Here is a 13,182-nt window from a genome sequence, read left to right as displayed (position 1 = left end):
ATTTCCTACGCATATACTAACTTCCAAGAACATTATGGTTTCTTATATTTTCACAAATTAAAGTCCATAATATTAATTATTGATCGCAAACACAAATAAAGTTAATAACTTAATTTTGATTAAACTCCTAATCAATTCTCCATAAGTTATTAAATATGATATTTGTGATATAAAATAATAAACCTAAGATAAAATAACAAACCTAAATTATAAAATAAAATAAAATAAATAAAGCTAATAACACACGAAATAAAAGAAACAAATTTAATCAAAGATAAATATTTGTCATCATCAAAATTGTGAATACAACATTATATAATCATCATCAGGTATTAATATATTAATACAAATAATGTAAAATAATGATTATTAATTATCATTATTATCATTAATTATTATTATTATTATTAATTTATGATTATAAATATTATTTATTCATAACATCATTTAAAAATATCCAAAATACTATTATTATTATTCATTATTCTTACTATACTTATCATTATAATTATTATTTATTCCTATTATTATTGTTTAAATATTATTTCTATATTTATTACATTTAATTTGATTCAATTCAGTTTAATTCAATTCAATTCAATTCAATTCAATTCAATTCAATTCAATTCAGTTCAGTTCAGCCAGCTCAGCTCAGTTCAGTTCAGTTTAGCTCAGCTCAGTTCAGTTCAGTTCAGCTCAGTTCAGTTTAGTTCAGCTCCATTCTTTTATAACCATTTTGTTAAATATTATTATTATGTTGGTCTAATTTATTTTACTAATTATTCTTGTTATTATTATTATTATTTATTTTTATATCATTATTATTAAGAATTATTATTATTATTATTCTTATTATTATTATTATTATTATATATATATTTTTTATTATAGCTTTACTCATTATTATTACTATTATTATTAGAAGGAACATGGTTTAGGTCAAAAACACAAATAAACCCATGTTTTTAGCCCATATATCGATCAAATCACGTCAAAATGGTTTATGATGCAATTTTGCGCGGTCCGACCAAATTATTATTTTTATTACGAAATATTATTATATTATTAAATCTAATTATTAAAGTAGTAATATTAATTTACTTTTTATATATTATTGTTATTATATAATCATCATCAAGTATTAAAATATTAATACAAATAATGTAAAATTATTATTATTAATTATCATTATTATCATTAATTATTATTATTATTAATTTATGATTATTAATATTATTTATTCATAAGTATCATTTAAAATTATCCAAAATACTATTATTATTATTATTCATTATTCTTACTTATCATTATAATTATTATCTAATATTCCTATTATTATTGTTTAAATATTATTTATATATTTATTACATTCAACTTAATTCAATTCAGTTTAATTCAATTCAATTCAATTTAATTCAATTCAGTTCAGTTCAGTTCATTTTAGCTCAGCTAAGCTCAGTTCAGTTCAGTTCAGCTGTTTTATGCCGAAGAGAACATGCCCTTAGATTAGTTTAGTTTTCAATCAAAAATAACTCTTTTAAAGCATATTATTTTGGAAAATGTTTTATGTTGTATATTATATCTTATTATAAATTACGCAATCTTAAATTTCCTTATTAATTATTACACATAAATAATTTTATAATCAGCATTTTATAATTAAAAAAGTAATCTTACAAGATCATTCCTTTGCTTATATACACAAATTGAATTTCCTCATAAAAAAGTTATTTGCTTATAAATTTTGTGAAAAGTGTAAGTGTGTAGATTAAGAGGGTGTTTGGTATGGAAAATTTTGATGTAGGAAACGGATTCAAATAAGTGTTTCCATTTCTAATTATTTGGTATGAGTGTTAAGTAACAAATACGGTTTCCAAGGGGAAACATAATCCCCCCATTTGTTACCCTTATCAAACTAGTGGAAACAAATCACATTTCCTTACTCAATCATAATCCTCTCAATTGTTTCCATTTCACGAATATACCAAACAACAATTAAAGATAACGGTGATTATTTCCATCTCCCCTCCTTACCCAAATCCTTTCCATTCCGTTGACGTTTTCCATACCAAACCCCCTCTAAAATGAAACGGATGGAGTAATAGGTCTCCTCATCTCTTCTGAACTTCCCCCTGTCTTCGGCCTGAGCTGTATGCGAGTAACACTCCAAAAGACGCTCACAGTGACGGTGCCGGTGCTCAACTCATACGCAAATTGAATTACTTTAGAACCTCTCATAAATCATACGCATTGCAGAAGTTCGTTCCAGGTTCTTGTTTTGTTCCTTAGATGAATCTGCTTGTTTTGTTGCGGATTTTGGTGTGGAATTGCGATTTTGAGATATACTTCATGTGATTATTCATGCGATTGGTTTTATGCTGTTTCTTTCATGAATTCAACTTATTTTTTCTTTCTCATATATGTTATCTCATGTTTTTAGTGATAATTTACATGTTATAAACTTATGATTCGAATGAATTTCTGGTATAACTTGTTAATTCATGTTTGTTTGTTTCATGGAAGTAAATGATAAGAAAATTTATGTTACAATTTGTAGATGCGCACATTTGTGTTCACTTGTTCTTGTTTAATTTCATCAGATTAATTTTTCAAGTGTTGTGGCTGGAAATCATCCCCAGGCCCAGGGCGGCCGCCCCTCCTGCCCTGGCTCAGGGATGGGCCTGGCGAATCAATTTTCTTTAAATTTGGTTTAAGCTACATTTCATGGCATATTACCGCTTTGCATAGAACTCCAACCACAATTTGGCAAGTTTACATATGATTTAACTCAATGTACACCCAATTAAGCATAATGGAATCCAAGAAAATTGCTAAATTGTGGTTGGAGTTGTATTCAAGAGGGATTATGCAACAAAATTGAGGGGTAGATAGAAATACATGAGTAGAAAAAGCAAAGTGGCCCATACTTAGTAGAATATTGGAAGGAATCCATTTGGAGGTAACAATACCAATAATTTGTAAACATGAAAGGTTGTTGTTTCAATAATATGATAATACTCCTTCCGTCTTTATTACTTTACCTACTTTTTTGGGTACATAGTTTTAGGATAAATAGTATGTGGGTCATAAAGAGAAAGATAAAGTATTAATTTATTGTGAGCCAAGAGAAAGGATAGTGACAAATAGAAAAAGATGATTTATGTAAAAGATAATAATATATAACTGGCTTCATTCAGAAAATAGAATAAAAGTGGGTAAACTATGAAGAAACTCCCGGAAAGGAAAGTAGGTAAACTAATAAGAGATACCCAAAAAAGAAAAGTGGGTAAAATAATAAGAGACGGAGGGGACTATATGATAGGTTGTTAAACCAAACTTCTTAGAGAATTTATTCTCGTTTTTTGTCACTCTAAGTTAGAAGAATCATTTCTTTTCTGCAATAAATGTCGCTGTAGTGAATTTTGGTAGGTTTCTTCTCCCTCCAAAATCTTACTGTGTCTATAATTGAAGAGTTGTAGCAAAAAAGGATGGAGAAGTGAATTGTCGTTTGGTCTTTATTTATTTTAGGTCGAACATGCCTTATGTTCAATGCTCTTATTTTGTAAATGACAAACCATATAATTGTCATTGACAAATATATGCACCATTTTAACATCAGTGAATTGATCTACTTCTCCATTGGAAATTAATAATTTTAGAACAATCTACCTGAAAATTCAGGTTATAAATAACTTCAGTCTTAGATATAATAAGTGTTTTAACATATATAAGACTATAGAGTTTGATTAGTTGTAGCAGAAAAGGATGGACAAGTGAAACGATGTTTTATAGACTTCATTTTTGTTGTTATAGGTTTCTGAAGGGGGGAGATGGATTCAGTAGTTTCTGAGAAAAAGCCATTGGGAAATGGGGATTGTTCTTTACTGATGTCTCTGCCAAGATATAAGAAATGTAAAATCTTGGCTATTCGTGATTTTCCCGATGGGTGTGGCCCACATGCTGCTTGGATTAGCGATCAGATGAAAGAAGTGGAAAGTGGTGGGCAAAAAGAGGGTGGTGATTTGGAATATATGGAGAGTAGCAGGGATAAGCGTAGAGATCTTTGTGAAGTCGCGAAGAGAATATTTCTAGAAGAAATTGTCGAGTCACAAAATCCCCATATCCCCGTGTATCCAAATGGTGTTAATTTCGGTAGATCTACTTCAGTGAAAAATGACATGGTGAAGCGTGAAAATGAAGAGTTTCTGAATCTGCCAGTTGAGAATCCTGAATTATCTGAATCCTTATTGACCATGGATGAGGAACTGGAACCAAAAGAAAGAATCCAAGGTACATCAGAAGATGTAACAGAAAAGAGGGTAAAGTCACCTAGTTCGCAGAAGAATACTAGCGTTCTTGATCTCAAAGAGGCTGCACAGGCTAGTGATAACAAAATGGTGGATGAGGGAACTAGTGGGAAGTCGTGTTTACTACCACATTATCCGATCCCTCCATACCTTGTTTGGAAGGAACATAAATATCACCCTCCAAAAAGAGTTTCTGCTGTTCGTGATTTCCCTGTTGGTTGTGGGCATAATGTACCAAGGCTTGGTGATGTAGAGGGTAAAGATACTGCTCAAGGGGAGGAAGATTCCAGGATTGACAAAGTTCTGCTGAAGGATATTGTAGGAGTTTGTGAAGCTGACAGTGTCTCTAAGGACAAGGTACAAGGCCTGGTTTGTGGAAAAGGCACCGATACACATGATCATTATTCCGCATCCGATAAAGCTTCTTTGTTGAACAAGTCATATGAGATCAGGGAACAAGAGAAATCTTCTGAAGATAAAAAAAGTGAACAGCATAGAAAGGAAATGAAACAATTAGAATATAATGGAAAACATGAGAGAGATTCTGGGAACTTGCTTGATGGACTAAGCAAAGAGATTATGGTCTATGTAGAGGATAAGAGTGTGAAGAAAAATTCAGTAGTTGTTCCCTGTAGCAATTTTGGATCGCAAGAAGAAAGTATAGTGGGCATTAGAAGTGGAAAGGAGATGGTCATTGTACAAGGTCTTATGTCTGAATTTCACTGTCCATGGAGACAGAGGAAAGGTACTGTTAAAGCCAAATCAACTGTAGCCACACAAGCAGTGGCTAGTGTAAGGAAAAAGAACGTGAAAAAGTGTGAATCTTCTTGCCAAGATAAACGTGAATGCCTGCCTAATAAAAGCAAATATGATATCAGTAACTCTGCAGAAAAAGGTATGATGATGATACCATATGTCGACAAGGACATAGATGAGGATTCTAGGCCACTGGATGCCATAGATGATGATGATTTTTCTGAGAATGACGAATCTAATGATTATCTGTTGCTTCGCAAAGGGTGTGTTTTTGATGTCAGCTCTCCTCCTTTAGAGGCTAGTTCTTCAAGTGAGAGAGGTATGCGTCGTAAGGTACGAGAGACATTACGATTATTCCAGGTTATTCAACGAAAGCTATTGCAAGAAGAAGAAACAAAGTCAAAAAACCAAGAGAACGCCAGTAACAGGACTGATGTACGACGAGCTCAAATGATCCTTAAGGATCGTGGAAAATATCTCAACACAACGCCAGTAATAGGGCCTGTCCCTGGAGTTGAAGTAGGTGATATATTTAACTACCGCGTAGAACTTGCAATTATTGGGCTTCACACACCTATCCTAGGTGGTATAGCTACAACCCAGACAGGTAAAGACGCTGTTGCCGTCAGCGTTGTGGCTTCGGGAGGTTATGATAATGATGTGGACAGCTCTGATGTATTGATATATACCGGTCAGGGAGGAAATTCTACAAGTGGAGATAAGCAACCTGAAGATCAGAAGATGATACAAGGGAATCTAGCATTGAAGAACTGCATAGATAGAAAGACTGTGGTGAGAGTTATTCGAGGGTTTAGAGAGCGAAAGCCTTCAGAAACTCGTAGAAGATCAAAAACGGTTGCAACATACACTTATGATGGACTGTATACTGTTGAAAAATACTGGCATGATCTTGGATCCCATGGGAAGTTGGTCTACAAATTCGAGATGAGAAGAGTTCCAGGTCAACCAGAGCTTGCTTGGAAGGAAGTGAAACAATCAAAGAAACATAAGGCACGTGAGGGTCGTTGTATTGCTGATATTTCGGAAGGAAAAGAGGACCGCCAAATTTGTGCAATTAACACCATAGATGACGAGAAACCCGCACCATTTAATTATATTACTAGCGTAATTTACCCTGATTGGTGTCAGCGCAGACCTCCTAAGGGTTGTGATTGTAAGAATGGCTGTTCAGATTCAGAGCATTGTGCTTGTGCAGTGAAGAACGGAGGGGACATTCCGTTCAATTACAGTGGGGCTATCGTTCAAGCAAAGCCCCTTGTATATGAATGTGGCCCGTTGTGCAAGTGTCCTCCATCTTGTCACAATAGAGTCAGTCAACATGGTATTAAGCTTCCGCTTGAGGTCTTCAAGACTGACTGTAGAGGGTGGGGTGTTAGATGTCTATCTGCAATTCCATCTGGTAGCTTCATATGTGAATATATAGGAGAGTTATTGGATGACAAAGAAGCCGAACAAAGAACTGGAAATGATGAGTATCTATTTGATATTGGGCAGAACTATAATGATGTTAGTCTTTGGGATGGACTTTCTGCTCTCTTGCCTGAAATGACATCAGCTACTGATGACGTGATAGAAAATGTTGGTTTTACCATCGATGGACTGAGGTATGGGAACATCGGGAGGTTTATCAATCATAGCTGCTCTCCTAACCTCTATGCACAGAATGTCCTTTACGAGCATGATGACGAGAGAATTCCCAATATAATGTTTTTTGCTGCAGAGAATATTCCTCCTCTGCAAGAGCTTACATATCATTACAATTACACTATAGATGAGGTTCATGACTCTCTAGGAAATATCAAGAAAAAGAGCTGCCACTGTGGCTCAATGGAGTGCACTGGTCGGTTGTATTGAGGAACACTTTCAACTTGCCTTTTCACTGTAAGTTTTGCTAGAGATCTTGAATTAACATCTATTTGATATTTTACTTGGTGCCTTTGCATTCTTCGTTGTAGGTGAAGTTTCTAGGATTCGAACATCGATCTTCTCATTTTGACCTATGCTATGGCCCTTGATCAACCTAAATGCTTGAACTTTGATGTTTAGAGTATCATGACTAAGGTTATTTTTAGTCACATTGGTCGACTGGTCGTTGAGGTTTCCTCTACTAGTTTATAGATCTTGGACTTTGCTTGTGGCTGGCTGATGGTGATGCTAGATTAGGTAATAGGCAGTAAGACGGTAATTATTATTAAGCTTGATTTAATAACTACTCTCTCCGTCCCAAAATATAGTTCTCAATTCTTTTTTTCACGGGGATTAAGGTAAGTAGAATATAAGAGGGGTAGTAAAGATTTTTTGTTTATTTAAATAATGGTGTATGGGAAAAGATGATTTTAGAAGAGAGAATGGAGAATAATTGGTGGAAGAACATTAATTGTAACACTTAAGTTGAATAAACAAAGCAAAAAAAACAAAATTCAAGAAGCAAATAAATGACGGGGACATGATTTTTCTAGACAAATTATGGAAAAATGTGAAACTAAATATAGAAACGAGAACTATATCTTGGGATACCTAAAATAGAAATGAGAACTATATTTTGGGATACCTAAAATAGAAATGGGAACTATATATTTTCATTGTAATATTTTGTAATGTCGAGTAATTAGGTTTATATGCTGCAACAATTCATTATAGTAGTTTAAATTGACAGTTTTTTTAGACTATGTTTTGTGCAACTTATTAGAAGTTATTTTAAGCAAAAATAAGTTCAGATAAATTCAGGTAAGCAAAAATAAGTTGAATAGAATGGAATCAAAGTAGTTAAAAGAAACATGCGCTTCTAATTAAAACATAGTACTAAAAAATATCCATAGAATATTGCATAATCACCTCTTTTGTCAAGCTAAGTTTATCTAATTTGATTAGCAACTTAGTTCATAATTGCAAATATATTTATCTTTATTTATCTGTGAAAATCAAATATAAAAATAATCTTTTTTTTTTGTGGCTTTTTTAATCCCGAATTTGATTCAAATTTATGTTTTTCATAATTGCAAATATTATCTTCATATTTTTGTGCTTTTTTTTTTTTGTCTTTTTTTTAATTTTGATTTATTTGTGAGCGATTTTTCAATTATAATTCTTATTATCTATCATCAATAGTATAGCTAAATCTTCAAATGTAGTATGTTGTCTTGATCCGACCTTATTCTTCTCTATGTAATTGATTTACACACATTGAAATTATATAAACTCATTGAAATTATCATTTCTTTAGATGATGTTGTGGAAGTATACTACTGATTTTTTATATGCTCAATAAAGTCAAGAACCCCTCTTCCTTCTCAGTCACATTCATAGCTAAGATGGGCCTCTCTGGAAATACGGACTCTGTTGTATGGGTTAACTGAGAAATGATAAACATCTAAATGATACAACATCTATCAGGGATAAATTTGTCAATATATATGGAAACAAGTTGTCAGTCAAACAAAAAAGTGATCTCGAAAACCGCAAACTGTCAGTCAAACAAAAAAGTGATCTCGAAAATTACGAGCTGAAAAATAGTGTTCATGCTACTACAACTAGTGTTCGTGTAACTACAAATAGACCTGGCAAAGTTGGTCCTGATCCGAAAATCCGGTCCGAAATATCCGATCCGTGGTCCGATCTGGGTCCGAATGAGATGGTCCGAACCTTTATCCGAATCCGAAACGGTCCCGATCCGGTCCGAAATAATCTTGATCCGAAACTCATCCGAAATTCGAATGATCCGATATGATCTTGTCTGATCCAGAAATCAATCAGAAATCCGAAACTCATCCGAAGAATTTCATGTAGGTATATGTAATGAATACCCAAATAATTAGACGAAATAATTTTAAACAAATCTAGGGGTACTAACTACTAAATCATTAATATCCAAAAAAATAGTATACTAACTGCACATAGAATAAAATTTATTGACATAGGAGAACCATACCAAATAAGCTCAAATCTTTCTTGACCAATATATATGAAATCCAGTTTGATCTGATGATGATATGAAACTATAATCCGAAATTCGACCCGATCCGAAAATTGAAATCCGACCTCATCCGAAACCCGATCTGAAATCCAATCCGAAATAAACGGTCTGAACGATTTCCGAATCCGAAACGTTCCCGGTCTGGTCCGATCCCATTCCGAATGTAACTTGGTCTGAAAGCGATCTGATCTGAATTGGTCCGGTCCGAATCCGATCTAATTGGTCCGATTGCCAGGTTTAACTACAAATAGTATTTATGCAACTAACAAATAGTGTTCATGAAATATAAATAGTATTTTATTCCTTTTTTATTTCCTGGGACCCACATCACCACCTTTTCAGACTTTTATTATTTCCTGGGACTCACATCACTACCTTTTAACCTTTTATTATTTTTTATTCCCTGATAGATGTTTGCAAACATCTATCAGATAGATGTTTATTATTGCTCTGGGTTAACTAGCTTGTATGTCTCATGTAATAGTATAGTGTAGTCCCTCCCAGCTGACCAAAATTTAGTAACTATTGATGTATATGTGCAGAGGTTGAGCACCTTTCCCTAAATCAGGTATATCTAGTACTATAAAAGTTTTCCTTTTTGAAGGGAACACCTGATTTTTTGATAGAGGGTATTTTCCTCTCTTTTGGAATTAATGAAAATTCAAATTATTAAAAAAAAATACTACTGATTTTTTATTTTGACAATTTTTTTTAATGGAAGATTTTGATTTCTTAAATGAATTTGTTATCTATGTTTTTTTGTAAATTTTTTTAGTCTTTCCTTTTTTAAAACCAAAAATTTTAAGTTATTCTAATTCTAGTTTTTAAAAATGGCTGGCAAATATTTTGATTGATTGATTACCTATTATTATCTTAAAAAAATTTGAACAAAATTGATGTAATTTAACCCATTTACAATAGGTGGATAGCTGTTCAAATTGAATATGAATCATGTTGATCTGAAATTGATGTAATTTAAATAAGGGTATTATAGTTATTTAATAGGAGGATATCATGCCTCCCCCTTCTATCTCTTAACTAATTGTTTGACCTAGGAGAGATATCTCGCATAATTAAAATATAGAAAATTTCATATTTTCTCTGTTTTGAAATAAATAAAACGTTTTTTTTGAAAAGGTTTTACATTTTTTTTTTGAAAGATTGAAAAGGTTTTACATATTAAAAAAGAGAAGCATTTCATATATTTTAAAACAGATGAAATATATATTTTTCTTTATTAAATTATCCGAGATATACGTGGGTCGAACAGTTAATTAAGATAATAAAATCATGTTTCATTTTATTATTATTATTATTCCGGGTGATCTTCTTGTACAGTTGTACCAATCAGATGTGGATATAACAAATTGTCAATGAAAACCCATAATCAATGATCATGTAAATCTAATGTGTACATGTCTTGCTTTGCATAATACCTCATGAATCATGATAGTAATGTTTTATATTATGTATCTATTAGTATCATTGTTATTGCTAGTTGAAAATGAACACCTGTGAAATCATGTGTCTCACATTCCATAGAAGACTCGTCTATAATTAATGAATTAAGTCCTCATGTAGATGTGTCGGAGAAATGAATCCTTGTAATCTTGTATTTACATATCATGAAATTTGATTTGGCAGACGAATGATGGTTTGATATTAGTGAAACTATTGGGTCAGACCGTCTGACCCAATGTATTTGGTCGGATGGGCTGAGACCAAAAGTTTCACAGAAGAAATTCCGCCATTTTCTTGTCATAGAAGGAACCCGCATTAATGGACAAGGAAACTCAAACCTAACATTATCAATGGATAAAATTGATAAGACGTCTAGAAAGTGGAAGCAGGCTGACATTCTTGTCTTCAATACTGGCCACTGGTAGACTCACGGGTAAGGATGGAAATGGGTGATGGATGATCCATCACCCGCTTAACCCGATATTTTAAATGGATGAAAACTCGAATTTAAATGGATGTAAAGTGGTTGGTGGGTGAGAATTTTTTCATCCGCCACCCGATCCATCACCCGTTTAACATCCAACTCATTACCCAATTATTAAATTTTACATGTAAATTACTTATATTTTATGTTTTTGGTATAATTATTTTATATTATGTCACTAATTTCTTTTAAAATATATTAAATATCATCACCCGTTTACCACCCGACCCACCCGTTTCACCCGATGGATGACGGATGGATGGATGCGGGTGGAGTAAACAAATGCGGGTGGTGGATGCGGGTGATGTTCCACCCGTCCCGAATCCGATCCATTTCCATTCCTACTCACGGGAAAACTTCGAGAGGGTAGGTATGCTGTATGCAATCATCCTTGAATTGTATAGTTAAAAGCTTGTCAAGTGGGAGTGCAGAATACTGAGTTTTCTTCATATGATAATCATAGGAGTGGGAAGCAACTCTATGGAATTTATGCCCCTGATTGGAGATCCACTGCTTGAACCACCTGCTCGCGTCGGAAGTCTACCGTTGCGTCGCCTCGTCGGAGCTTCGAGTTTTCTACGTAAATTCTTTCAGCTCGTGTTGTTTTTTTTTTCATTTGATCTTCTGTGTTCTTTCAGTTGGTGTGTAAATTTTTCCAGCTTGTGTTGTTTTTCTTTCATTTGGTCTTCTGTATTCTTTCAGTTGGTGTGTTAATTCTTTCAGCTTATGTTGTTTTTCTTTCATTTGGTCTTCTGAACAAATGAAGACTAACTGAAAAAAGATGAAGACTAACTGAAAAGCAATGAAGACTAATTGGAAAAAAAAAATGAAGACTAACTGAAAAAAAAAATGAAGACTAACTGAAAAAAAATGAAGACTAACTGAAAAAAAATGAAGACTAACTGGAAAAAAAAATGAAGACTAACTGAAAAAAAAATTAAGACTAACTGAAAAAAAAATGAAGACTAATTGAAAAAAAATTAAGACTAACTGAAAAAAAATGAACACTAACTGAAAAAAAATTAGAAACTAATTGAAAAACATTAACTAAATGATGATCAACTGAAAAAAAAAATGAAGACTAACTGAAAAAAAAATAAGACTAACTGAAAAAAAAAGTAAGACTAATGGAAAAAAAAAATTAAGACTAATTGATGTGGTCCGACCAGTTGTATTGTGTCAGACGAGTCTGACACAATACCTTCTCTTGATTTTTTTGGTTAAATTATGGAGGGAAGATAGGTTTTAATGTTAGTAAACATTGGGAAAACAAGAGTAAGAAGGATGGATTTGTAACATCTAGAAAAAAATTTATGTGCAAAAGATGATTAACGACATACCGTAGTCTTGACAAGCAGATAACTTGACAAAAAATCCTACAGGCGAAAGAAGAACATGTTGGAAAGTTTGTTGGTATCTCTTTAGATAAGGTCAACGGGAAATATGGACTTCAAGAGCAACATATGAGTTCAAGTTGCACATATGGGTGGAACATCCAATCTTGGCTACACTGTTGAGGTCACAAAAATTAGCTGAGTAAGCGCCAAATAGATATGATGTATGGGAAAGTTGAAAGTTTATTAAGGTACTTTCACTTGCAAACAAGGAATAAACCTTCTTTTAAATATTTAGTTCAGTTGGACTATAAAGAGAATATAACAAACATATTCTGGGCAGACGGAAAGATGATCATTGACTATGCTTTATTTGAAGATGTAGTTGCCTTTGACACAATATCCGACACAAATAAAGAAAATAGACCACTTGGTGTATCTGTCGGTTTTAACCAATTCAGGGAGACAATTATTTTTGATGATATGATGAAATAATTGAAAGTTTTAAATGTCTTTTTGAAATCTTTCTAGCAACCCATTATAATAAGCAGCCAAAGACTCTATTTATAAATTAAGACATTGGTAGATATCAAAATGTGGCATGGCCTATATGTCTATGTGTACTTGACGCATCAAGGAAAATGCAACAAATTAAACATTGCTTGTTAAGTAATGGAGCGGATGTTCTTTGAGAATTCAAAGCATGTATGTATAGCATTGAAGAAGACACATAATTTGAAGAAAATTTCAATGCATTGCTTGGAAAGTGAAAAATGTTACTTAGTTTTCATTCATCCCTTTAAGAAACAATGAGCTGAGCATTATATTCTTTTGGGGGTGCGGAGC

General features: G+C 32.9%; 1 protein-coding gene across 3 annotated transcripts; it reads left to right on the top strand.

The window, feature by feature from the left end:
• The first annotated feature begins 2,062 nt into the window (after positions 1-2,062).
• LOC104889399 (histone-lysine N-methyltransferase, H3 lysine-9 specific SUVH6) lies at positions 2,063-12,552 on the top strand. 3 transcript variants are annotated; one of them, XM_010674609.4, is made up of 3 exons: positions 2,063-2,269; positions 3,814-6,965; positions 11,466-12,552. In XM_010674609.4, the coding sequence occupies exon 2, from the start codon at positions 3,831-3,833 to the stop codon at positions 6,936-6,938; it is 3,108 nt and encodes a 1,035-aa protein (XP_010672911.1). In that variant the 5' UTR covers positions 2,063-2,269; positions 3,814-3,830; the 3' UTR covers positions 6,939-6,965; positions 11,466-12,552. The 3 variants fall into 3 exon arrangements, with proteins under 3 accessions (XP_010672911.1, XP_010672913.1, XP_057249152.1); XM_010674611.4 differs by lacking the exon at positions 11,466-12,552 and having other exon boundaries at positions 2,063-2,258; positions 3,814-7,026; XM_057393169.1 differs by lacking the exon at positions 11,466-12,552 and having other exon boundaries at positions 3,814-7,026.
• The last annotated feature ends 630 nt before the right edge of the window (positions 12,553-13,182 follow it).

Source organism: Beta vulgaris, chromosome 3 (genome assembly GCF_026745355.1).
Source record: "Beta vulgaris subsp. vulgaris cultivar EL10 chromosome 3, EL10.2, whole genome shotgun sequence".
In the NCBI taxonomy this organism is placed as follows: domain Eukaryota; kingdom Viridiplantae; phylum Streptophyta; class Magnoliopsida; order Caryophyllales; family Amaranthaceae; genus Beta; species Beta vulgaris.
The sequence above is the reverse complement of the archived record's forward strand: the minus strand, read 5'-3'. Positions and strand labels throughout refer to the sequence as shown.